A 27,488-nucleotide genomic window follows, 5' to 3' on the forward strand; every position below is an offset into this window, starting at 1 on the left:
GGTGATTGTCTATCTCTTGTTCCCACCTAGGTATGTATATTTCCCTTTTGCCATCTCCCACACTATCCCATTTAGGCATTGCACATTCCATATCTCTTGACCTCTGACTTGGGTCTAACAAATCTAATTATTTGACAGTTATGAAAAAAGAAAGAAATGTGATACCATATGCTAGTTTTTATTTAATTTCTATTTTTAATATATTTATGTCACTTATGGTATTCTTAATAGATATAAATTATAAGTAGTGTATAATAAAGTCAAAATATGCATCATTTACCTAAAAGAAGAAAGTAGTGATCATCTAATTCCAGGGTTACATCACACAGATCATGTAACTCTCATGGCATACTTTGCTCTTCATGATCCTCAAAGATCCGTGTTTAAAAATGTAGCCTAGGGCTTCCCTGGTGGCTCAGTGGTTGAGAGTCCGCCTGCTGATGCAGGGGACACGGGTTGTGCCCCAGTCCGGGAGGATCCCACATGCCGCGGAGCCGCTGAGCCTGCGTGCCCAGAGCCTGTGCTCCGCAACGGGAGAGGCCACAACAATGAGAGGCCCACGTACCACCAAAAAATAAATAAATAAATAAAAATAATTTAGCCTACATTTATTAGCTAATCGAAGTTAGATGAGTGGCCTGGCTAAAGTCTAAGAAAAGCAACATTTCCAGGACCTCCATCCATTTCTTTTGAGCTGCCACTTGGAGCATTTATTTATGTGGGTACATTCTGTGCTTGTGTTCAATAATACAAAATTCAGAGATGCCTTGGTGTTGGATAAATTACTGAGATATGAGAGCAAAATAGGATCAGATTAGGTAATGAAAATTGCTTTCTTCCATGGGTATTTTATCTTTTCACTTTTATCACAAGTTGTGCTTTCAATTTTTAAGTCTTTTGTTAGAATTCAAATGAAACAAATTTTCCTGAGAGAAGTAATGGAATTGAACACTTGATGCTTCCGATGTCTGTAAATGATACTGTTATTCAATGTTTAAAAGAAATGGTCTTTAAGCATAAAGCTGGCATAATTCAGTTTGTCTTCACTGTTCATTTGTTTGCTTAATTAAATTCTGGCTTTAGCAAAACCTCAATAAACAAAACTGCTTGTGGAAGATACTCCTTAATAACAAAAGCTCACAAACTGGACTCAGGTCAGATGTTAAGTTGACTTGTTCAATCAGTGTGCAATGAAAGGAGGGCCTCTTGTTTACCTTATTGGTGTGAGAGGAATACAAGTGTGAAAGAACATTCTGGTTGCAATTCAACATTTCAGGAACTGAAGTAATTGAGGACAGAGTTGCCAGAGAAAGGGAAACTCCTGGATTATTGCTTTTCGACAGTGTTAGATTCCACTGGAAATTGCACTTTTTGTGTGTACACACAACACTCCCAGTTGAAAGAAATTATGCACATATCCTTGTGGCAAATCACATTCTAATTAAGCCACTTCACATTTGTGAATGAGAAGTTTTTAAAAGGCTGAAATTGCTTTCTCTTTCAATTAGTAATTGTAAGAGTTTTCTCTCCTTTTCATAGACAGAGTAGAGGAATTACTTAATTGCTGATGTTAGAGGATACGCTGCTATGTGAATTAATTAGATTCTCTTTTTAAAGCACTTAATGTTTTTGTCTTGCAGGCACTTTTCATGTCTGTCTTCTAAATACATGTGCCCCGGTGTCCCTGCTGTAATGAGTACCTTGCTGGCAAATATAAATGCTTTCTATGCTCACACAACTGTTACAACAAATGTACAGGTTTCTGCCTCAGATCGATTTGCCGCTACCAACTTTGGTGTAAGTATTATTTTTTGAACTTGAAAATTCCTCATAACTTATGGGACTTAGATTTTCAAGGAGCTTTGGATTCCAGATATTCTTAGAATCTTACTGCAGAATGTACATCTTAAGGAGTATCTCTTAGTGTAATAGACTAAAGCTTAAAGTTTATTTGAAACATGTTCAGTGAAATACCTTTATTTGACAGTCAGTAGGTATCTTCATTAAATTAAATCTTCATATCGGGAATGGCTTTTCCAATGGAGGAAAACATACGTTTTGTGATAGAGTACTAGGATTTATAGAAAATCCTCCATGTAAGCAAATTTGGGATTAACCATGGGAGATATCATTCCCTCGTAAATGTGAGCTCAGTTGGCTTCTCTGGAGCCTTTTGGACTCCATTTGCACTTCGTATTGGTTTCTACTGGTACTGATGGATAAAGGCATATCATCTAAGTAAAAAAAATGTTAGGAGTATAAAGAAGCCAAGAAAACTATCTGTATCTAATTAAAACTGTCCACCTGACAATCAAATGCATCAAGAACACACTGAAAAGTAAAAATGCAGGATCCTAAGGAGTCTCAAGTATTTATCTGTTGTACCTGGTGCTAGAACCCATTCTCCATAAGCATAATTAAATTGAAATTGACAAGACTAGAAATAGGATATAAATAAACAGTAATTCCAGTAAAGTGGTGAAGATCTAAACTGAGAATTAGTGGAGATGGGGTAGGAAGGACAAATTCCAGAGCTTTTCAGGGCATAGAATCAACAGCACTTGCTGTCTTTAGGTATGTGAACAGTGAGAGAAAGGGAAAGATGCCTGGAAAGATTCCCAAGGTTTTCACCAGGGCAGTTGGTAGGCGGTAGCTCTGTTCAGTAACCCTGTGAGACAGGTAGTTCTGTACTCATTTGTTTGTGGAGGAAACTAAGATCCATTGTAGGAAGGTGATTTCCATGACACCATAGTTACTCTTTTCACTGCACTTCCAAATCGGTTCACTGAATAGATTTGTGTTATTGATCATGTTGTTAGAAATCAAATTTTGAGGTGTGTGTCATAAAGTAGAAACAAATGAGACCCAGCTTAATAAAAGGGTGTAAAGCCAATAGGGGAGAAAATGTGCTACTATGTTTACTCTTTTCTTGTCCTTTTCGTTTAAAAGAAAACACATGTGAAGTATGTGAGATGAGTTGGAATGAATTAAAAGAAAAAGTAATTGTTATTTAACGACAGTCAAAATAAATACTGGTAGAAGAGATCACTATCTGGGTTAAGAGTCATGGGGTTTGAGTCTGTATTCAAATTTAACAAGTCAGTTCAGTCATTCAAGCCTCAATATCTCAATATGTTCAATGAGGGTAGAAATTATTGCTCTGACATGTTTCTCAAATTTAAGATGAAAATCAAATGAAGTAAAAGATAAGCTAGTTTGTAAGAGTTGAAAGTGCTCTATAAATATAAGGTATGAGGATTTCATCTCTCCTGCCTGTCCTCTACTGTTGTTAGACAGATTGGCTCTTGTAAGAGCTGGGACCAAAGAAAATTCCCTAGTCAGCTCAACAAAATACTGTTATGACCATCACCAGATCATAGAATAGTTTTTGTTATAAAAACCTCATGAAATTGTTTTGCTTTTAATATTCTGCCTGGGTATACTGTAGAGAATCAGCCAACCTTGTGGAACACTGAGCCTTTCTACCTCTGAGAAAGAAGATGTGTTTATATGACTAATTTCCATAAAAGCTACCTGGAGGAAAATGAGATAGTATGCTCCTTTACTTCATGCTGACCCAAAGAAGAGAAGCCAGATTGATTTCACTACTTTGCAGTGTTTCAGTAGCAACATAGTTACAACAAAGTTCACTTTGTAAATCAAATAACGTATTGTAGGACAGGGTCAAAAAAGAAATCTTTCTTCAAACTACATCTTGATAAGTTAGTGATTTGATGTGTAAATTTGACTAAATTTTTCTCTACCTATTGAAAATAATGCTAGTTGCTCAGTCAAATATAATAAGTATAAAGCTTTCCACCTTCACTTGGCCTGAAGTTCTTATTTACCTGACTTCTGAAGTTGATACTGTCACTTGTGAATCAGGCAGGAACACTATTATATTGGCCCCTTTTTGTCTTTCCCAACGGTGTAATCCAGACATTTTTGAATCTCAAAAAATAAACCAGTGGAAAAGTTTTCTTACCTATGAGGACTGTAAAACAAACAAATGTTTAAGAAAAGGAAATCATTACTCTTTCCAATCCAAACTTTTTGTGTGCATATGTTATTTAAAGTCATGCTTTGGATGAAAAATGTTCAAGAATAAAGTGAAAAGAACAGAACCATTGAGTGTGGAGATGAGAGAGAAGCAAAGTTTGCTGAGGAAAATGATTAGAGAAATTGGGTAAAAATGATGATAAAAATCTGACGTTATTAAAGACAAGGTAAAAATATTTTAAGAAAAGAGGAGTATATTGCATTGTCAGCTGTTGCAAAAAGTTCAAGTAAGATGGCGAAAGGAATGAGCCTGTTGGCTTTGGCAATTAGGAGGTCATTGCTAAGTGAAGCAGTTGAGGTTAAAGCCTAATTTCATAGAGATCTTCAATGAATGGCATGTATGAATAGCTGTGTCAGTTAGGGTTCATTTATTCCCTAAAATATAATGCAGTCATTAAAAAATCAAGCTTTTAAAGAAAAGTGTATATAATTGAGCAATGCCCATTAAAAATGACAAATGAAAATATATACATATAAAAATCTATATATAATCTAATTCCAACATTGAACACACACACACACACACACACACACACACACACACACACACACACACACACACACGGGTTTAGAAACAAGCCTGAAAGAAAGTGTGCCAAAATGCCAATAGTGTAGCCACTTGGTGGGATTACAGCTAATATTTTCTTGTTTTTGTTTTGTATTCATCTTTATACTAAAGTTGTACATTTTTCTGTATTGTATTTGTATTTTATAATAATGATTAAAAGAGGGAAAGTGGGTGATGAAATAGAGACCAACCTGTTAAGCAACTTGAATGAGAAGGTAAGAGAGAGATTGGTCAAGAGTGAGAAGGTTTTACCATGAAAAAAGAGATGTTACTTTTACTGCGTGGTTGGGTAGGAGTTTTTATTATTTACTAAGATAAATTTTAACATATTTATAGATTGTTAGGACAGGAACTAGCTGCAAGAATGAAGTTGCAAATTTATCAGATGGAGAATAAGTGATATAATAACATCTCAGAGGAGAAAGAAGTAAATGTAGTCAAGAGGATGGAAGGAGGGACATTCTTTGGAATAAGAAAGGACAAGTTCCTGTTCTGAAATTTGAGGAAATGGTGTGTGAGTCCTTGCAGAGAATGCTAAGCTTCTGATATAGGAGTGAAAAGTTGATGGAATCATACTATATTTCCCTAATCTTTTCTGTGGTTGTCTACAGGACAAGAAATGCTTATATATAAGACAAGGGCTATGATAGAGATGCACAAGGTAGAGGAGGCTGGAAAAAGGGAAGGGAATAGAAAGACAAATGCTTCAGGATCACATAAGAGGAATTCCTAGCATAAATCTGTTGTTACAACAATTCATGTGGCTGTGAGTTTTTCTCAGAATTTCTCAGCATTCAGATTCTGATGTAGTAACATATAGCAGAAGGTTGAAATTTCCCACACACACAAAAAATAGAGATGATCGAAGGGTTAGGGAATTAGCATATAGGTGACACTATCAAAAGAAAGTTGAAGTGATTCACCATGGGATCTAGGTTTGATAAGTGTCACGATGATAGAGACAGAGATAAAGGATTTGGGTAGGAACATCATCCATGTAGTTAAGATTTCAAAGGGGGAAGCCTCAGGTCCAAGATGTATCTCTAGGAGTAGGTTGTTGAAAACTGAGTGTAAAAACAGTGGTGTACTGGAGCTAGTTTGTACCTGCTAACAGGCAGTGATTGCTGAATTTTTAGGACTATTGCAGGCTGGTTGTTGAGTACAGCCATCTTGAAACTGGAAATACTGAGAGTATTTATACCATGAAAACTGTCAAATGCTAAAAATCAAGGCTTTTTTCTTTTGGAGAGATGGTTTTGTTGCACACCCTTGAATGCAGAGATTGCTGGGAGTCAAGATTATCAAAGAACTTGATTGGATAAAACATCTCCATGGGTGTTGAAAACACCGTGGGTAGAGCAAGAGTTGGAAAGGAAGAAAACTCCATGAGGTGGGGGTCAGTTTTTCAACTTTGAAGAAAAGTCTTTAGGAAACTTAGTTAGTTAGTTATCTTAAGACACAAATAGCAAATTATTAGTAAAATTGATGTTTAGCTCAATTTTTTCTTGAGCATAGATACCCTCTGACATAGCCAGTGCCCTGCAAAAACAAGTATGCTAATAAATATTTCCTTTTCATTACAGGTATTCTTTTATTTGGTTGCTTGTTCATTCAAGACATATTTATGTGATACCTCATTTAAGGCACTATGGCAGGTAGTAGAGGGACTGAAAGATAAATGTTTACCTCGTTCTCTGGGTCTTATACTCTAATGGGATAGTCACCTAACCATGTGTAACAATAACCATAAATCACTCCCCAAATGGGATAAGTGTCAAAGGAGTTCATACTTGTAAATTTGCTTTGAGATTGAGGAGGAGAAAGTGATGGATACTCAGAGGCTCATGGAAGCTTGCCAAAAGGAACAGTGCTTTTAGGAATGAGTAGTATTTTTCAAAGTCCAAGAAGTAGAAGGAAAACTACCTTAGGTCTTTGAAGTAAAGACAAGGAGAAGATACAAAACTAAGTTCAAAGTGTGTGTAAGGTAGCCTGCCTAGTGAATAGTGCAGATAGAATAAAAGATGGAAATATAAGAGAACATTGTGTTACTGGATTGATATTAGATTGCTGAGGCCGTTTAATGCCCACTCAGATGTTTGGACTTCATTCTTGAGGCATCGTGTAGAATCTGATTGAATTTCTGATTTAGAAAGGTCACTCTGTAGAGGAAATGTTGCAGAGGGGAGAGATAGAATGTATATCAGACAGCGATTCAACTATACGGTGATGGATGGGAACTAGATTTGTGGTGGTGATTGCTTTCCAGTGTATACAGATGTCAAATTATAATACTGTTTGCCTGAAACTTATATAATAATTTTAAAAAATCAGCACTTCCCCCTGATCACTCAGCCATGCCCCAACATATGTGTTCCTTTTCCAAATCCCTGGGAAACCCGAACTTTCTGATAAAGTGACAGGAAATGCTTACAATCATAGAAAATGCAAAAAAAAAAAACCAAAAAACCATGGTGTCTAAAACAATTTGCAAAAAAGAAAATGCTCTAAAAATAAAAAAGGGAGGTTAGGACCTAGTGTCAAGAAGAAGCTTGTCTAAAGTTTAGTCAGACTGAGAGAAACGTTAGGCTTTCATGCTCAGTGAACAGTAATATCTCAGTGCTTTTCAAGTTTACCTATTAAGTGACTTCTTATATACTCTTTGAATTTGTCATCTATTAATTAGTGTGTCATTGATAGCATTGTTTCAGTGGCATTTTATAATTTTATGGTATCTCTCTTGGTATCAGTATTAATCTCAAATCAACAAGAAATGCAAATGTATTTCCAGTATGTTCATAAGATTAGCATTAATTAAATTATAAAAAACTTATCAAAATAGCTTACACATTAATTCTACTTGAAATGTTTCTGTTCTGCTTAAAGAATGACTGCTTTCGATATGATCTGGAAAAAACTTTTTATAATTTGCTGGTTCAGGTCAGAATAATTTTATCCTATTCTTGTAAATTTATGAAAACCTAAGAGCAGGTTGCACATGCAGCTCAGGCTCCTCCCAGGGAAGCTGAATCAAGCGAGGACCCTGAGAGTTCAAGCATCGTTACCTTCAGGTTAAATCTACTGCTGCTGCTGGAGTGAGACACTGAGAAGCAAAGGAATGGGAGAGAGAAGCTACAGATGATGCAGAGGCTTTTACACACCTTCTTTATAAGAGCTTTTCCTTCCACGATTCCCAGTGTCCTAGGGAAACTGGCTAAGAGTGTCCTTGTGGGGTAGTAACTGCCTCCCCCTACTCAAAACCTCCCCTCTTCTCATGGGTCAAAACTGGCCCACCAACTGGTTTTGTACAGCTCATGAGCTAAGAATGGCTTTTACATTTTTAAATGGTTTTTAAAAATCAAAAGATTGTCATTTGTGATACGTGAAAATTATATGAAATTCACGCTTCAGTATCCATAAGCAAAATTTTATTGGAAAACAACCGTGCTCGTTTGTTTATATATTGGTTATAGAAGCTCTTGTGCTACAATGGCAGAGTTTAATAGTTGTGACAGAGACCACAGAGCTGGAAATATTTACGATCTGGCTCTTTACATACAGTTTGCTGACCCCTGGTCTAGAGTTATTCTTGTCAACTAATTAAACCTAAATACTTGATAACAGATAATGCTTAATGTTAATATTATAGATTTAGCCCCTAATAGCAGACATATGTAGTCCTTACCAAATGCAAAGAACTAAATAATGTGACAGTTTCAGATATTGTGGCATGTCCCTTGAGAAACATTTTTTTTTTTTTTTTTTTTTTTTCGGTACGCGGGCCTCTCACTGTTGTGGCCTCTCCCGTTGTGGAGTATAGGCTCTGGACACGCAGGCCCAGCGGCCATGGCTCACGGACCCAGCCGCTCCGCGGCATGTGGGATCTTCCCGGACCGGGGCACGAACCCGTGTCCCCTGCATCGGCAGGCAGACTCTCAACCACTGCGCCACCAGGGAAGCCCAAGAAACATTTTTTAATCGCAGTCTTTTCTTATTCCTCAAATCACACCATGTAGGTGATAGGCCTCCTGTGCTCTCACAAAGGTAATCTCACTCAAGTTAAACAGAAATATGGCAAATGAAATAAAATTTCAGGCTGTCCTTCTGTTTAAAAAATGTCTGTGAAAATTCTATCAGGAGCACACTTTTAATTTCACATCATCTGACATTGTTCGGGATTTAGCGACAACATGCCTGGCAGTTTTCTCCACAGTTTTCTATTTTTCTGGAATGTAAATTTTCCAGCTGGGCACTGAAGACCTAGGGTGGAAGACTAAATGTGTGATCTGTATCAGTCAGAATTCTGTTCAGCTGCATGAAATAAATTCAACAAACCTGACTCAATATTCTTTCCCATGTAACCTAAGTCCAAAGGTAATAAGGAATTCAGGGCTAGTACAGCTGCTCAGGATTGTAATGTTTTGAAAGGGTAGGCAAACAGAGTTAGGATGAGGTGTGGAGGCTCCTAGCTTCCTGCCTCATCATTCTTACCGTTTGTTTAGCTTTTTGTCTTATAGCCACGGGATGACTATTTGACCTTCTAGTATCTCATCTGAGTTTAAGGTGAGAAAAAGGAGAAAGACACAGAGGGCAAATGGAAAAAAGGCCTAACAAAGAATTATATAGCAAATACTAATACAACAACTCTGCAGAGCATTCTTTTAGATTCTTTCTAAATAATAATTCATCGGTAATATGCTGGCTGGTTCCATCCCCTTTAATAAACTGTATACATCTCATTGGCCAAAATCATGCTACATGGCCATTGCCAGAGTAAAAGAGGCCTTGGAGGGTAGGTGTTTCATAAAGGACATATTTGACTCTTGAGGTTCTGTTAGGAAGAGAAGAAGGGATATCGGGCAGACAACCAGAACAGTTGGTCGCACTGTACACAAGGCCAGTGATTTGGGTCATAGCGTGGTTGACTAGGGTCATGTCAGCTGTCTTAATGATTCATACCGATCACAGAGGTCATATAAAGCATCCAGAGACTGACACAAACACATTGATTTTTACAGTCGTTGAATGATTAACTACTATGGCCTAAACCGATGGTTGTAGCAGCTCTTTTATTTTTCTATTTTGATTGAGATCCACTGACCCACATTGATGGAGGATGGGGGTTAATCAAGGGCAACATAGGTCACCTCCTACCCTAGGAAGGTATGATAGAGAGTAAGAAAGAAAACTCTAAGACATTCATCGTATTTTCCGGCAGCTTTACTGGAGAGTCTTACTTGCCTAACAAGATAGCAAGCTTCTGGAAGGCAAGGGTCATTTCTTAGGCTCCTTCATTGCCTCCACAAGGGTTATTAACACAGAGTCAATACTCAGACTTTGTTCACTGATATATAAACCTGATAAAAGGCAGTTTATTCAGAAAATTGAAGTTTCAACTTAGGAACTATTTATCAACTCCCGTTAATATTCAACTCACTTCATCAAGATCAGTGACTTAAAGGGATAAGAGTTATATACCCCATAAATCCAACTTGTTCGTGAAACTACTAGGAAAAATTTCTACTTTTGTTAATATATTCCAAAGTGTAATTTGGTGTTTACATAATATTAGTCTAGGGAGGAGCCTTTAGTCATTTACTACCATCCCCCTTTTTTTTTTCATTTTTATTTAGGAATCGGAGACTCAGAATGGTGCTTTGTCTATTGTAAAGTTTTCACGTGTGACTTTGATGGTGTTTTACCTTATCTAATTTATTTAATCCACTCAACTATATCCTTATGCTTATTAGCAAAACGTTTTAATTCTTATCCTTTATCATCTTCAAATCGTTCTATGAAGAAGTCAGTCCAACCCTGATACAGCATCAGAGGGAGGCATCGGTAATTTTTGTTGACCTGATATTTTATACTTTTTTAGCACTAAATCATAAACATACTTTAAAGGCAGTCGATCCTTTCAAATTATGAAGTCCGTTACCAAAAGGAAAATACTTTTTGAAATTGTTTTTGACACAAAGAGCGGCTAGTCCCCCTTCCATAGGTGGGAGAAGTTTAAAAAAACTATAGTTTAATTTTGGGGAGGTGGTGTGGTGTGTGGAGGTGGGAAGGGGGTGGGTTATATTCTCTTGTTGACTCATACTGCTGTGAAGGAGTACAGTGGCAGTTCAGTTGTCTGGTCTCTTTCTTCATGACTCAGCTCTTTGGATACTGTCTCATTCATCACAGAGAGGCAGTGTGACTTACAGGAAAGAGTGTGGATTTGGTGTCAGAGACCTGAGTTTGAATCACTGCTATGTCACATACCAGCTCTATGATCTTGGAGAAATCACTGACATCTTTGAACCTTCCTTTCTATCAAATGGGGACATTAACTCAGAGAGATTTTGTTGTGAGGACTACATTTAGAATTATCATTGATTTCCATTCTCCTATTTTGTGTTTGCTTTGCACAGAGGGAAAAATTCATAAAACTACTGGACCAGTTGCATAACTCTTTAAGGATTGACCTGTCAAAGTATAGGGTATGTACAAAATTATTTGCCTAAAGGTAAAATATGGTGTTTGGCTCAGATGATTTCTTGTCACATTGTAAAAAAAAAAAAACTATGCACTATGTAAAGGAAAAGTAAAGGTAATGATCTTGGCATCTTGGGTCCTGTCACACTAGACGGGTCCCCTAAGTAATCAAGTAGACATCTCTTGTTTAGGTACCTTGCTCCACATCAGCCTGAAGTACTCTGTGTGTGTAGGGGGGGGGGGTGTGGGTGTGTACGCACACATGTACAGGTTTAATTTTATAATTCTTTTAATAACCATTAGATTGAGTGGCCCTCAGCTAATTCATGAAGTAGACATGTGACCCAGTCCTCATCTTAAAAGCTCACCCCTTCTTACTAAGATATCCAGCTGATATTTCCTCAGCTTTTGATATTCCTTCTGGGATTCACCACTTAATTCACTCCTAGATCAATACAATGTGCATTTTTTGAAGCTGTACAGAGTTCATTGTCAACAATTCTATACTTCACCTGCAGGTGAAACTCACACATACACAAATATATTCATGTGTGTGTCTGTGTTTGTAAACACACAGATATAATTTTATTTAGAAAATACAGCTACCAAAAAATTTAGTTACAAATTTTATTTACCAAAAAATCTATAGTAATACTTATTGCATTCTTTAACAATTTATTCTATAACAAATATCTTTCCGTATCTGTACATATGTATCTTTCTTGCATTCAATTTTTAGTCTCTTATTGATGGATCGCTTAACTACGCATTTCCGGATATTATAATACCAAATTTTACCTTTCATGTCGGAACTGGGGCCAACACTATGAGAAAGGAACTGCTGTGACAGGCAATGAAAATGATATTTGGGGGCAAGAAGGACCTTGAGGCCGCCTCATTCATCATCACTTTGACACTCCAACTCTGCTTGAGTTCATGAATACCTAAAAGTTACCTGTGGTTTTCCTAATGGCTCTTTAAAAAGCCTATCTGAAAGCACGTTAATATGAGAAATTTCTCAATGCTGAAATTGTTTCCTTAATATTTTCCTAATTCCTTTCCTTTCCTTTCCTTTCCTTCAAAACTGTGAACATCTGCATTTTTATCTCACATTTCTCACCAAACTTCACTAACAAAAACTTTTTGTTTAAATCTGCAGTACTTCAGGGAGAGACTATGCAGTGCAGCCTTCTTTTCTTTTTTTTTACTTTTAGCTTCTTTGTGACTAAATGTAAATATAGGACATGTAAAATTTCCCAAAAGGATTTTGGAAAAAATAACCCATCTTGAGAAAATTATAAAAAATATTTTCAAATATATGCTCACCCTCCCTCTTTCAGCAGGAAACCTATTTTGTGAAACAAGGATGAATAACCTCATAACACTGCATTAATGATATAATTTTTTACATTTTTTTATGTTGTGGGAATAAATAGAAGAATATGGCTTTCCAAGTCTAAGACAAGAATACTTCCAACTCGTTTATTTTCTGTGATATTTTACAGTAAAAATATTGTGAGAATACTGTGGTGATACTTTTTAAATTTTACACAGTTTACTTACCATTTTCTTTCACAGAAAGTTAGTTGTAGTTTATTTGCCACTGGAGGCTTAATGCTGATAATTTACCCATTTTCTATTTCCTAATTAAACAGGAAAACTTTCCCGCCGGCAATGCTGAAAGATTGCAAGACCTGAAATCAACTGTTGACCTGCTAACAAGTATCACCTTTTTTAGGATGAAGGTACATTTTTTATTTTTGTCACTGTCTTCGTGTGACATACATTTATTCCCTGGTAGAGTCTGGTTTTACCCTTCTCTTTTTTTTTTTTTTCCCGGTACGCGGGCCTCTTCCGTTGCAGAGCACAGGCTCCAGACGTGGAGGCCCAGTGGCCATGGCTCACGGGCCCAGCCGCTCCGCGGCATGTGGGATCTTCCCAGACCAGGGCACGAACCCGTGTCCCCTGCATCAGCAGGCAGACTCTCAACCACTGCACCACCAGGGAAGCGCTACCCTTCTCTTGATCAATACTGTTCATCCCCATTGATTAAGATGTAGTGCCTTTGCCTGAGCTAAATGAATCTTCCAACATAATGTGTGTTGAAAAAGAGATTATCCTAGACACTTAAGATATTCTGATACATTTGGCTCAAATTTAGTTTTAAGTTAAATTCATCTTAAACAGAGCTCTCTAGTGAGTGGACGTGACACTTACCGGAAAAAAAAAAATCCCTAAGAACATTAAATGGAAATGGAGTTCACTTTGCATTTCAATTTTAACTGAGATGTCTTGCCGATTTTTTCATTGCAAGAGAGTGGCCTCTTTTAAGTTTACCCTAATTGTAGCAACTCCCATTTCCTGCACTGAGAATGTCTATATAGGAATATGTGTGATTGTTTAATCCATTGGTATAATTAACTGTTATCTACCAACCTATGCAAATATTTCTTTTTAGGTATATCTTCTCTGCTTTAATGGCAAGTTGTCTGCAATTATAATTTGGCTAGCCAGACAATTCATGTAAAGCCTTTCTTAAAACTACTTGTCAGGCTATGGGCTAAACATTTTTGCCCTTTGAAAGAGAGTTTATGATTTTTTTTTTTTTATTATTGCGGTACGCGGGCCTCTCACTGCTGTGGCCTCTCCCGCTGCGGAGCACAGGCTCCAGACGCGCAGGCTCAGCGGCCATGGCTCACAGGCCCAGCCGCTCCGCGGCATGTGGGATCCTCCTGGACCGGGGCATGAACCCGCGTCCCCTGCATCAGCAGGCGGACTCTCAACCACTGAGCCACCAGGGAAGCCCAGAGTTTATGATTTTTTATTCAGGAAATTCCTGTACAGAAAAAATTAGAAATAATTATTTTTCTTCTTTTCAATTGCCCATGATTATCTTCACTAAAGCAATAAAATTGGTATTTTATAAGAGAGAAAGAAAACAAAACCATACTGTATAAACCATCCGTCCTTTAAAGTTCAATTAAAATTCATTTGGTTTGAAGTCATGGTAAAATTAGGTGACTGGCATAAATAGAATTTACATCAATTCTGATCTGCTGGCAGTAGCTGCTGGAACAGTGCATAGAGGGTGATAGAACTGATCCAGGCTCTCATTGACAAGGGATGCCTGCCATTGCCATTGAGGTGGGTAGGAAAATGGGAGTGAGGGAGGGGAGTGCCAGCACAGTGCTCAATACCTGCCTTTCCTCAGTCACCAGCCTTGCAGTGTATAGGAAACAAAATCATTTCAAACTTGCAAGTCCTCCTCCCCCACCCTCACTACCAGCTGATGACCTTGCTTGTGATTTCACTGGAAAAGCAGGAGCAACTACTGGAGAGCTTCCTCAAGGTCTGACCACAAGCTCCCGCCACCCACCCATCTACTTACTTAGCTGCATCTGTGTCCATATTCTGTTCCTTCTTTTTTTTTATTATGATTGCTTAGCTGTTTGTTCTCCTAAAAAAAAAAAAAAGCTGTATCTTCCACTGATGTAATTAATTTCTTCTCCTCCTGAGTTACTAAAACAGTGGTCCAGCAATCTTCCTCACTCACCTGAATTATCAGTCTTCCACACTCTACTGGATATTCCCCATCACCAAACATGCTATTATTTCCAGTCCTAAAAATATTGCTTGACTCCATTTTCTTCTACAGCTACTACCCTTATCCTTCTTTTCCTTTAATACCAAAACCCTTCAAAATAGTCCTTTTTACTTTTTCTTTCCAATTTATCTTCTTGAATTGTCTTCTGAACAAGTTTTCTCCTTCTTTTTTCTTTTTCTCCTCATTATAGACAGTAAAATTCACTGTTTGTCATAGTGATCTATTAGTTTTGACATGTGTGGTTGTATTAACCACCACTACAATAAAGATATAGAATAGAACAGTCCTATTAGTCTCCAGTATTCCCTTGTGCTAGTCCTTTATAGTCAACCTCTCTCTCACCTCCTGATCTGTTATTATCCCCCTATGGTTTTACCTTTTCCAGAACATCGTGTAAATGAAATAATAATCTATGTAGTGTAACATATTGGCTATTCAGCCTTCTTCCTGAATATATCTACAGTTCATTCCTTTTTATTGCTGAGTAGTAATTCTTTGTTATATATGATCTACAGGCATTTGGGTTATTTCCAGTTTGGAGTAATACCAAATAAAACTGTTAAAAATATTGATATATATTTTTTTGTGTAAACATAAATTTTCACTTTCGTTGGATAAATAACAAGGAGAGAGATTCCTTGGTCATTTGGTAAATGTATGTAAAACTTTACAAGAAATGCCAATTTCAGTTGTTCTACATCTTCTGGTAAAGCTCTTGGCATTTTCCATGATTTTATTTTATTTTTTTAGCCATTCTAATGATGCCAAAAACTCAGCCGGCCTCTGTGCACCAGTGTCAAATCGAATCTCAGAGACAGAGTTTTGGGTGAAGTAGAAAAGCATAGCTTTATTGCTTTTCCAGGCAAAGTGGGGACAGAGTGGGATCCTGCCCTCGAAAACTATGTGTCCCTACCTGGGAGGATTTGGCAAGGAGTTTTATAGCAACAGCTCAAGGGTGAGGTTGCGGGTAAGATTAGGGTGTGTGCAGGACCTGCACTCCTTTAATCTGGCCTCAGGTAGTCTGATGAGTTTCTGTGGTTCCTTTAACCTGGTAGCCTTCTTGAAGAGCTTCTCTGGTTCCTTTAACCTGGAATGAAGAATGCTGGCATCTTCCATTTGTTGGGGGTTTTAGTTCTATAAAGAATTTAAAGATACTGTTATGTGTATCCCTGAGGCAGAACCATGACCTGGCCCCAAGGCTGCACTATTGTTTCTTGACTGCTCCTCCCTTGTCTCGGCATCCCCTCCCTTCCCTGATTAGCAACTGTTCTAATCTGCCCTTTGGAACTCAGGGAGGGTCATGGAGGCTGGAGTGTATTCCCTACAAACAAGAAATTGGGGCGACAAAGACTTCTGTGACCTGGAGCCCCACAGGGTCCTGCTCAGTTTCACGAATAGGAATGAAGTTATATCTTATTATGGTCTTAATTTTATTTCTATATTAATTAACAATGTTGATCATGCTTTCTTGAGCTGATTTGCTGAGTTTCTTTTGTGAACAGTCTGTTGAAATGTTTTGCCCACTCTTCATTCTTATTGTTGAGTATTGAGTTCTTTATTTACTCTGGATACAAGTCTTTTGTCAGGTACTTTATTTGCTGATGTTTTCTCCCTGTCTGTGTTTTGTCTTTTCATTCTCTAAAATTATCTTTTGCCTAGCAAAAGTTTTTAATTTTGATAAAGTCTACTTTATCAGTCTTTCTATTTACAGGTAGTGCTACTGACGAAACTAGGGTCACAAAGATTTTTCTGTGTTTCTTCTAAAAGTTTTATTTTACCTTTTACGTTTAATGCTGGGTTCCATTTTGAGAGTTTTTTTTTTTTTAATAAGTTGTGAGGTATGGGTCAGGATCATTTTTTTGTATATAGATGTTCAGTAGTTTTCACACCATTTATTGAAGCGATCATCCGTTATTCATTGAATTTCATTCGCATCGTTATAAAAAATCAATTGATCATGTTTGTTTGGGTCTGTTTCTGGACTTTCTATGCTGTCCAGATGTCTATACTTTTACCATTACTATGCTGTCTTGATTACTGAAGCCTTATAGCAAATCTTAAAATTAGATAGTTTTAGTCCTCCACCTTTTTTGTTACTTTTCAGAATTGTTTAATAGATTATATTAGTTCTTATTGGGATTTTGGTTGGGATTGCATTAAATCTATAGATCAGTCTTTAGAGAACTAAAAATTTTAAAATATTAAATCTTCAAATCCACCCTTATTTTTGGAACCTACTCCAGTTAGACTTTTAATCCATCACTTCACCAAAAATGATCTTGTCAAGTCACCAGTGACTATCACTTTGCTGAATCTAGTGGTCAGTCATCAGTCTTCATCCTACAATGTTCAGTATCATGTAATATATTTTATCAATCCCTCCTCCAGGAAAGCCTTTCTTCCCTAGATTCCAGGACACCCCTCTTGCTTCTTTTTTCTCCTATCTCATTGGCTGCCTTTTATCTCTTCTCCATTGCTTTGTTCTTTCTCATTTGTCTAATGTCATAGGGCTAGAATTACCCAGCATTTCTTTTTTGGACCCCTTCTCTTCTCTGTCCATACTCATCTAGTCTCATTTCTTTAAAGTCTTCTCTAAGCTAATAATTCTCAAATTTATATCACTAGCTCAGGCATCTCTACTACTCCAGACTCATTTACCCAAATGTCTGTTTTGAAATCTACTTGTATGCATAACAGGCTTCTCAATCTTAACCTGTCATAAACTGAGCTCCTGATCTTCTAAGCATAGTCTTGCTCATCTAGGTTGAGACCACTTCCAGTGTACCAGTTATTTAAGGCTAAAACCTTGGTGTTAGGCCACCCCCCCATAGGCCGACAAGGCCTGTACTTGCCCATTTTCAAGACCAAAGAAAGAATCCGGAATCAGCAACAGAGACATCAATGGTTTAATGGATGGGGGATCTTATGTGTCTGAAGCAAGGTCCTGGAGTGAGACCTCGCTGTGTGCTCCAGGCTCTTGGCCGGCCATGAAGGCAGTCTTCACTCCTGGGAGGAAGGGGAGGTTACCAGTTATAGGGGAATTGATGCCAGGTTGGCCCCTCAGTTACCAGGGAAACCAGCAGAGGGGCATGTCCCTCACCACCCCTTTGATAGGTTTCCATCGGGGCTAAAGTTAGACCAATCATTAACTGGGGCCTGGGGCAAGTGTGTAGGAAGGTCTGTCAGGTAGTAGAGTGTGGCTGAAGTAGGCACTCGTGGAGCAGGAGATGTACAGAGAGCAAGAGGACAGCCGTCTTGGGTCACCTGATCATATACTTGGGGTGTCTTTCTCTCACACTGGTCACCCAATCTGTCAGGAAATCCTGTTACCTGTTCCTTCCAAAATTAACCAGAATGGAATTTCTTCTAACAACTCCTTTCTCTACCATAGTTCAAGCACTGTCTTCTCATGACTGAATTATTGAACTATTCTCATCACTGGTCTTTCTGCTTTGTCCATAGCCGGCCTTAAGGCAGCATAAGGGAGCCTTTTAAAAAAATAGGTCACTTTCCTCTTCTGCTCAAATAGTCTACTTTCTTCCCACCTTGCTCAAAGCTAAGGTTCTTGGAGTAGTCTATTTGCAATTTTTCCACTGGTCCCATCCTGTTACTTCTCTGAATTGATCTACTATTGAAGTCCTTTGTATTAAATTCTGTTCCACTGAAACACTTTCTATCCCTCTTCTTCGGTTTATTTTTTTTTTTCAGCATGCAACATCATGTAATATATTTTACTGATTTCGTTTGTTTATTATCTACTAAAATTTAGCTTCACGAGGAAAGGGATTTTTGTTTCTTTTGCTCACTGCAGTATCACCATTGTCCGATATATAGTAGGTGATGATAAATATTTGTTGAGTGGTTGAATGGAATGAATGAATGATATTGTGATTGGTCACTGTAAGTATTTCTATTTGAATATTTACAACTATGCTCGTTTTCTCTGAGTTGTTATATTAGGACGTTAAGGTGGGTGTTTACACATTTAAAGCATTTCTAAGACCACATTTCTCCTGAATACAGAAAGTTCAACTAAGTGTTTATTGAATATTGTTTGATTTGTTTATACTGTTTATACAATGTTTTATTTTTGAATTTAAGAAAATATTTTGTCTACCAGGTTCTGGAGCTGCAAAGCCCCCCAAAGGCCAGCGTGGTGGTGAAAGACTGTGTCAGGGCTTGCCTGGATTCTACGTACAAGTATATTTTTGACAATTGCCATGAACTGTATTCCCAGCTAGTAGACCCGGTAAGAAAAGATGTGTGTCTACTTTCTGTTCTAATGTGTGCTTCCGTAAGTTTAGGATGACAGTAAGTGGGAAAGTATGTTCATTCAACTTCACGTTAACTGCAGGTTTTAAGAATTTCCATATCTTTTCTTCACATTTGAACATCACTTTCTTATATGTGAGAGTGAAATAATTCACTCCTTAAAATAACTTCATATATTAAAGGTGGATATTGTTGTTCAAGTTTTTCAGGTGAGGAGTTAGTTTCAAAAGAATTAAGTGATTTTCTCAAGGTCACACAGTGGGCAAGTGGCAGATTTGGGACTAGAACTTAGGGTTTCAACTCCTACTTCTATGTCCTTCCCCTAATTCATCTGCTTCTCTTTTCATTTTTTCTCATAAAACTGATAGATGGGGACATATTTATAGAACAGGATGGTAACATTGTCACATATGTAAATTTATTATTAAGAAATATTTCTAAAAAGAAAATACAGAAAGTAAATCAAACATGCATATACTTACCACGTAGATGACCAACTGTTAACATTTAGCAATATTTGCTCTGCTCTTTATTGTTTAAAACCATTAAATGTTAGACATAAATTGGCATTTCACTTTGTAGCTCTTTCAAATTCCATTCTCCTCCCTTCCTCTTCCTTCAGAAATGAACACTGTTTTAATATTGGTGAGTTTGAACATCTTTTCACATATGGTCAATGAACACTTCAGTTTTATTTTCTGTATATCGCCTATTAATTCCTTGCTGATTTGTCTCTTGGCTTGCCTGTCTTTTGCTTATTAATCTGTAGAAAATTCTAAAATATATTTTGGATACTAATCTTTGTTGGTTATGTAATTTCATATATTACTTCTCTTTATATGTGATGTGTCTTTTCGTTGCATTGAAGTTTTTTAATGCACACTATGATTTGTATATATCGCTGTTAGTTCTATAGAACTATTGTTTGGGGATGGCTCTTTAACATGTATCTATTGTCTATCCACTTCTCTGAAGAATGCAGTTGCTCAAATAGATATTGAAAACCGTGCAGTTACCCGTGGAACTTCCTGTTTAGTTGAGTGGGGCAGATTCTAGAAAGCCGATGTTGGATGAAGGCGCATAGGACTCTTTCAAGCTAGGTTTCAAGCTGGGTTTCTTACAGTATTCATCCTTTCTGGGGTCACTGACTCCTTAGCCTAATAGGAGAAAACATTAAAGCTGGAGTCTGTCATTGTATAAGCAAAACAACATAAAACCACATAACTGTTCTTAACTTTAGCTTAACATTCCCACTATGTGTGCTCTTGTTTGGAAACTTGGTTCTCTGGGATTTCTAGGGATTAAATTTTCTCTGACTTCTAATCTCCCCTTGGGTGGCCTTCTTATGTCTTCCCTTTGTCTATTCTCTGCTCTCTATCTTCCTCCCACAAAGCTCTTTCAATTCTTCCTCTACATTTTCAACATCATCTTTATTCTACCCAAAATATAAAAATTAAGCTTTTTATTATACCATATAAGTTACCCATACATAACTTTATAATCAATCTTACCAGGCTTTACCACCTTTAATTTCCTACTCCTTGCAATTCCAAACTCAAACTGGTCCCTCTCATGAGCCCTAAATTCTATTATTTTCTATTAACTCGCCATCTTCTTTTACATTCATGTGTTTATCCTGTTCTATCTGACTAAAATGTCCTTCCGCCATCCTCTGCCTTCAAAAAATCCAACTTAACTATGACCTCCTCTCCCACTAATTCACACTCAGTGGATGAATCAAATCATCAAGGTCAAGTGTCATACCTTATTTAGTGTCTTTCTAATATATTAATACTAATAATAGTAAAATAACAGCTTTATTTATATAAGATACGTAGAAATATGTGCAGTTCCCATAAAGCAAACATACCCCTAATAAAAAGCAAATAAATTGTCACGTCAAAATGAATCTAATATAGCTTAATATTTGCTTATTTGGCTTCAAAACAATGTTTGCATGATTTTCTAACTAACTGGTATTCGTTTTATGTGGGCAGATTTATAGATTTTATATGAAATCTTGTCCATGTGGAGATTGTTTGGAGCTAAGCTTTAAATCTAAGAAAAAGACTTTTCCTTAAACATTGTTATCCTTTGAAATTCTAAAGAAAGCACCCATTGGGCGTGAATAATTTAGGAAACTAATACTCCCTAGAGCCCTTCTGGAACCATCTTGGAAAAATTTTAATAATTAAGACTTATCTCCCCTCAGTTGACTGTAACCCCATTCTCCGAGGAGCTCAAGTTTTAAGACCTTTTTCCTTCACACTATACATCTGAATTGTCCTCAAATTCTGATGACTTTATTTCCAAAATCAAACACCTTATCTTCACAATACATCCAGAATCTAACCACTTTTCACCACCTTCATGCTCCCACCTGATCTGAGTCACCATTGTTGCTCACTTGGATTACTACATAACTTACTCACTAACAGAGCTCAGTGCTTCTACCCTACAACCTCTGCCTATGTTTAACAGAGCAGCAAGAATGATCCTTTTAAAAAGTAAGTCAGATTATGTCACTCTTTTCCACATAATATTCTAAAGTCCCTTCATTTTAGTCATGTTCAAAGTCCTTTCAATGGCAGTAAGACCCAGGATCTGCCCATATTGCACCTTCCACCCCACTTACTCTGTTACTCTGTCCTTTCACATACCATCGTGAGTGGAGAGGAAAGTAACATGAACAATGCTGTATCCCTGGTACCTGCAACAGTGCCTAGATCATAGTAGGTGCTCAGAAATGTGTTTGTCGAATAAATTGAATGAATGAATAAACAGTTACTTTTCTCAAACGATACGATAATAAATTACAGGTTATTTGGCCCTTTATAAACAAGACTGAAAGAAGTGCTCTATCATAGGAGACTCTGAGTCCTTGCCTAAAGCCTCTTGTAGTTGTATGGGGTAGTGTTGCAGGGTCCTGGACAAGATATGGGAGGAACTGATGAAAGCTACATCTAGTCCCAACCCTTAAAAACATCCTGAAGTTTCCTCCAGCTCTCTCTCTTCTGCGTAGTAACCTGGAAGGACACACATTCCACATGGTATGGATACCAGGTGGAGGACGGCTATCCAGCCAGCTTCAGCAATAACCCATTACTGCAGTAACTTATTGAGGTTAGGAGATTTATCTGTTACCACAACAAACTTGGCTTATTTTGACTAATAGACCTTCAAATCCATTTCCAACCTGCCTCCCAAACTATCTACTTAAAACATATATGACTGTCCTATCTGTAACCCCCATTCACTCATGGGATTAAGTCTAAACTTTACAGTTATTGAGAGGTCCTCTAAGATGTGAGCTCTGACTAGCTTTCCTTATTTCAATGTAATTTTCCCCTTGCTTTCTGTGATTCAGGACACTAAACTCCGTGATGCCTCCATCCGCATTGTTTTTATCTACCTGGATTTGCTTCACCTCCCCAAACCCCTTCGTGGCTAACTCGAGCTCACTGACCTTTTCTTCAGAAAGCCGGAGTTGCTGCTGTCTGCTCTCATGATACCCTGACATGTCACCACTAGCACACTTACCGTGATGCATTTATTAGGAATATAATGTAATATTTGTCTGGCTTGTCTTCCCTACTAGGCTGTGAGTTTCATCTTTGTAGCCCCAGTGTTCAACGTTATGCTTTACACAGAGTACAGTTGATTAAATAATTAGTAAGAAAGAAATTTTATAAAAACAGCACTCTGTAACTTATTTATATTCTACTTCACTGACTCCACTTCAAAGTCTGTGGTCAAGAACATGATGTTTGAACCCCTGAGTTTAGATCCTGGCTCTACTGCTTCTTAGTTTGGTCGCCTTGGATGAGGTAGTCAGCCTCTTCAACTCTCAGTTGCTTCATCAAGACATACTTTTAGTATTCATGCCACTTCTGTTTTCATCTGAGTTCTCTCTAGATAATGTAATGCCTGAAACCAAGAAACAAGAGTTTCAGGGTTGTTAGGCACAGTATAATTCTGATTATTTAAGTGTAGAAGCTCTCTTTCTTTCTCCAGAGGGGTTTTGAAGAACCATATAAAAATAGTGCTCAGAATAAAAATGAAAAACAAACTTGAGAGATAAGTTGAAATTGTTGCAGTTAGAAGAAATAGCTAAAAAAGGCTGGTTGCACACTCATGGAGCAGCTTTTACCTTGAGTGAATCACCATGCCCATGTTTGTCCTTCAGTTTAGCAAAACTAAGAACTCAGGTGTGGCAATGTGGACATAGGTGATTGATCTCTTGCATAAAGACACGTGAGGATCAATCTATAAACTAGCCCAGTGTTCTAATTATATTTTTAATTAATAATGAGTTTAAGAATCTCTCATAAGCTTATTAGCTTTTTGAGTAACCATTTTTATAAATTACCTATTCATAGCTTGTGCTTATTTTTTAAAATAGAATCTCTTTTTCTGGTTGCTATTCTAAAGTTACTTAGCTCTTTATCAGCTTTTGACATTGCAAAGATGTTCACAATCCTTCATCTTTATCTTTGTCACAGCGTACATTTATAAGAAATTCTCATTTTTAATATAATCAAAGTGACCAATTTTTCTATTTAAAATTTGGAGTATTAAAAAGTCTTTCCCACTCACCCCCAAACAGAGGATCTCCTTACGTGGAACTTAATAAAATGAATGTGTTCCAGCTTCGTAGTAATCACCGTTAGGATTGTCCAACTAGTTCCCCTGCTGTTGCTCCTAAAGCAGATTATGGATTTTCTTCTCATACAGATGATCTTCCAGGAGAGGACAAGCCAATACATTTTCAAGTCTGTTTGAAATGTTTGGTCTTTTTTTTTTTCTTTTCTATCTTAAAGAAACTGTCGTTTGTTCCCTGAGGTGTCCTCAGAACTACACTAGTGCCTGGCATATTAGAGTGCCTTTAGAGTCCCTTTGTTTCCCTCCCAAAACAAATTTCCCTGCCTCTTACCTCTGAGGCAGTCTCTATTATTAACTTGATATTAGCTTTCTGGTTCATCTTTATGAACATTTATTATACGTGTCTATTAACCATTTGAGTATATGAATATGTCTCTCTCATATACTACATTGTACAAACAAGCAGTGTAGTGATATGGTTCCATGTTCTAACTCCAGTACCAGACTAAAAAAGGTTTAGTTATTTGGTAGGAATGATTCTGTAAATTTTAAAGCTTGGTGTTACGTTTTGCAAACTATGTATTCTGATACATTTAGGTACAGTTTATTGATTTTTTTTTTTTTTTTACAGCTACCTATCACATAAATACACCACAATTTACATATCAATTCCAGTGTTTCACTTTTACAAATAATAGTGCAATGAATATCATAATGTTTTTAAAGAACAGAAGAATGCCTTCCTTTCCTCTGCTTTTCCATTTCTACTATATATAATGCAAACTCGATTGTACCATGTGGTCAAAGCACCCCCTATTTTTTCACATCTTAAAATGTCCTTCAACTTGTCTGATTCCCACAGGAAACACTGAGTTTAATGAGAATAGAAACTATTTTGTTTATTATTGAACTTGTAGTACATAGCTCTGTGCCTCACATACAGTAGCAGAAATCAGTGAATAACTGCTTACTTAATAGAACTTCTCTGCAAAACTATCTGTATGTATGCAGTATGTTACTGCTATTCGTTTAAAATTTTTGACCAAGATATCTTCTGAAAACTTTTTTAGAAAAAAGAAAACACCCTCCGCAATATCTTAAATTGGCAACTTACATGAACGTATGCATGCCAGGTTTCAGAAAGTTTTCCTTGATTTGTAGATGTGTACTTTTTCAGCTATTTTAGCCAAAAAAGTTGCCATAGCTATTTTTGTTTGTTTTTTCTTTTGTTTTTGCTCTAGTCAATTCTAAATAATTCAGTAATAAAAGGAAAGTTTAAAATAAAATGTGACTTTGAAATTTACAAGTGGAAAAATTTCAATTCTATAACTCTTGAGATATTATTTAAATAGTAATCCTTAAGTAACTAGCTAGAAAGTGTCCCTGACTTTTCTTAGATTTTTTTTCCCTTGCAATGGACTTTCTTATGCAATCAGTAGCATTAGTTTAGGGAATGATGTTCATTCTGAAAAGAAGGTACTTTTTCACTACCTCCTGTGATTATTGTCATTACACTAGAACTAAGTAAATACAGACACATTTTAAGCTTAACTTTTCTTTAAATTTTATTATAAAATATGTGGAAGAAAGTTTATAAGTAGGAAGTTTCTTCTTAAGTGCCAGCTTCATAAGCAATATATAAATTCTTATAAAATGTTCAAAATGAGTGGTGTCTTATTTATTGGTGAAAAAGACAGGAACGTGAAAATCCAAAACCTCAAAAATTATTAGACTATTATGTTTCCATCATTGTGTATTTCAATTTTTCTAACAAAGTGAGGTCAAAAATTAAGCCACAAATGAAACCTTAATAAATTCTGAAAGAATAAACAACGTGCAGAGTAAGTTGTGCCAGTAAGACTAGTGTAATCTTGATTCTAAAATTGGATTATGACAATATTTGAAAAGAAAATTATAGACACATTTTGTAAATGAACACTGTTTTAAAAGTTCTAAATAAATTATCAAATGGCATATTTAAAATACAACCAGATCAAACAATCTTATCCCAGGAATTCAAGGATTGTTTGACATTAGGAAAAAAATTTATCAATATAAGTCACTATAATAATTATCTAAAGGGGGAAGATCATATATTTGTGCAATATATGTAGAATGAGCGTATGGTGAAGTTTGATGCCTCTTTATGATTAAAAAAGAAACTCTGAAAAATTAAGAATGGAACAGATTTTCTTTTATTTAAGTTTACATTAAAAAAAAAACTATGGCTAACATTAACAGATGAAATTTAGGTACATTCATTTAAGAAATAGAGATAATTATCCTATTAATACTGCTGTGTAACATAATAGTTGAAGAAATGAGAATATAAATTAGAAAGGAAAAGAGCTGTTATAATTTATGAGTCATATGACTGTACGTGTAGGAAAACTAACAGAATCTACAAAAAGCTATTGGTTCACATAAGAATAAATCTCATTCAACAAATACAAGAACAACAGAGTTTCTTTACACTAAACATTGTGGCACATAGATTACTAGGAAAAGGAACAGACATTTAGAGTGTAAGGAAAATTGTCTCACCATATGGAGCTAGGGGTTGGGGGTTTGTGGGAAGAGCTGGTTTCTTGCCTAATACCATATCCAATGTGAACTTAAGAGGATGAAAAAGAGAAGTGTTAATATAATAATAATGATAGTATAGGTTAATACTTTTCTGATGCATGGTAGGAAAGACTTTTTAAAATTCCAAAGCACAAATTTTAAATAGAAAAATTGATCTATTTAATTATCTTAAAATTGACAATTTATTATAAATGTACACTGTGAGAAGGACGAAAGATTGCAAAAAATCTTTGCAGTGTCAGAAGCTGACAAAGGACTAAGGAATTCCAAAATAGCAACCAAAAAAGATAGAGATTCCATTTTAAACAATAGGCACAAAAAACAAACAGGCAATTTATAAAAATGCTTACTCAAGAAGCTTATAAGCTTTGAGAAGTTTCTTAAACTCATTATTAATTAAAGTAATATAGTCAAAACATCACTGAGCTATAATCTTATATCTAACAGGTCAGCAAAAATTAGTAAACTACATAATGCCAGTGTCTCCATTTCATGAGGAAATGGAGACATTGGCGCTCTCATGAACTTTTGGTTAGCATGGAAACTAGGAACCAGCAATCCTGATATTAGATCTATATATTAGACATATTTGCACAAAGATCCCTAAGAAGATATTTAGTAGAATATTCACTTTAGCATTGTTTGTGATACTTAGAAGTTGGAGGCAATCCATATGTCTTTCATAGAAGAATAGATACATAAAATGTGGTGGATTTACCCATAGAATATTATGGAGCAGTTAGAAGAAATGAGTTAGTTGTTTACCTAGTAACATGGAAAGAAATTAAAAACATACTGATGAGTGGAAAAAAAAAAAGAAACAGAAGGTGTTGTATAGCATAATACTAGTTAAGTAAATTTAAAGTAAACACACATCACAATAATAACATTTTACAAGATCAGAGAAATAGATAAACATCTAACGTAGTATATGATCTTATGTAGATCAGGAGGAGATGGAATTTTGGAATGGATGAAAAAGGAGTAGATGGAAGGATGGTTGGGTGGATGGATAGATATACAAGAGAGATGGATATATGAATTGTGCATAGTCAAAATATCTGTATTTGAGATTTCAGTGTTTTCCCTACCTCCAGTAAAAAAAAGAATACGTGAAGTCTAAATTTCTGGAGAAAAATATTCTGTATTTGTGATATATTTGGAATCTAGTACCTAATCTTCATAAAACCTTTAAATTGATATGAATTTGGTATCCAACAAGTATAGAACTGGGTTAGATTTATTATTGCCACTACCTGCTTCACGTGGTCATACACAATAATAGGAATGATGACCCCTGAAACTGTATAATATTGTAGCCAT

At 36.4% G+C, this 27,488-nt stretch overlaps 1 protein-coding gene across 1 annotated transcript in view; it reads left to right on the forward strand.

Annotated features, from left to right (window-relative positions):
• Window positions 1-27,488, forward strand: part of UNC13C (unc-13 homolog C) — a 591,853-nt gene that overhangs the window by 316,291 nt on the left and 248,074 nt on the right. The window contains exons 15-18 of the mRNA XM_029237965.1: window positions 1,641-1,797; window positions 11,038-11,106; window positions 12,757-12,846; window positions 18,826-18,954. Of these exons, the coding sequence (XP_029093798.1) occupies window positions 1,641-1,797; window positions 11,038-11,106; window positions 12,757-12,846; window positions 18,826-18,954 (445 nt within the window). The remainder of the gene's footprint in view (window positions 1-1,640; window positions 1,798-11,037; window positions 11,107-12,756; window positions 12,847-18,825; window positions 18,955-27,488) is intronic.

Source organism: Monodon monoceros, unplaced genomic scaffold (assembly GCF_005190385.1).
Source record: "Monodon monoceros isolate NGI ecotype Baffin Bay Population unplaced genomic scaffold, NGI_Narwhal_1 Super_Scaffold_21, whole genome shotgun sequence".
NCBI lineage: Eukaryota > Metazoa > Chordata > Mammalia > Artiodactyla > Monodontidae > Monodon > Monodon monoceros.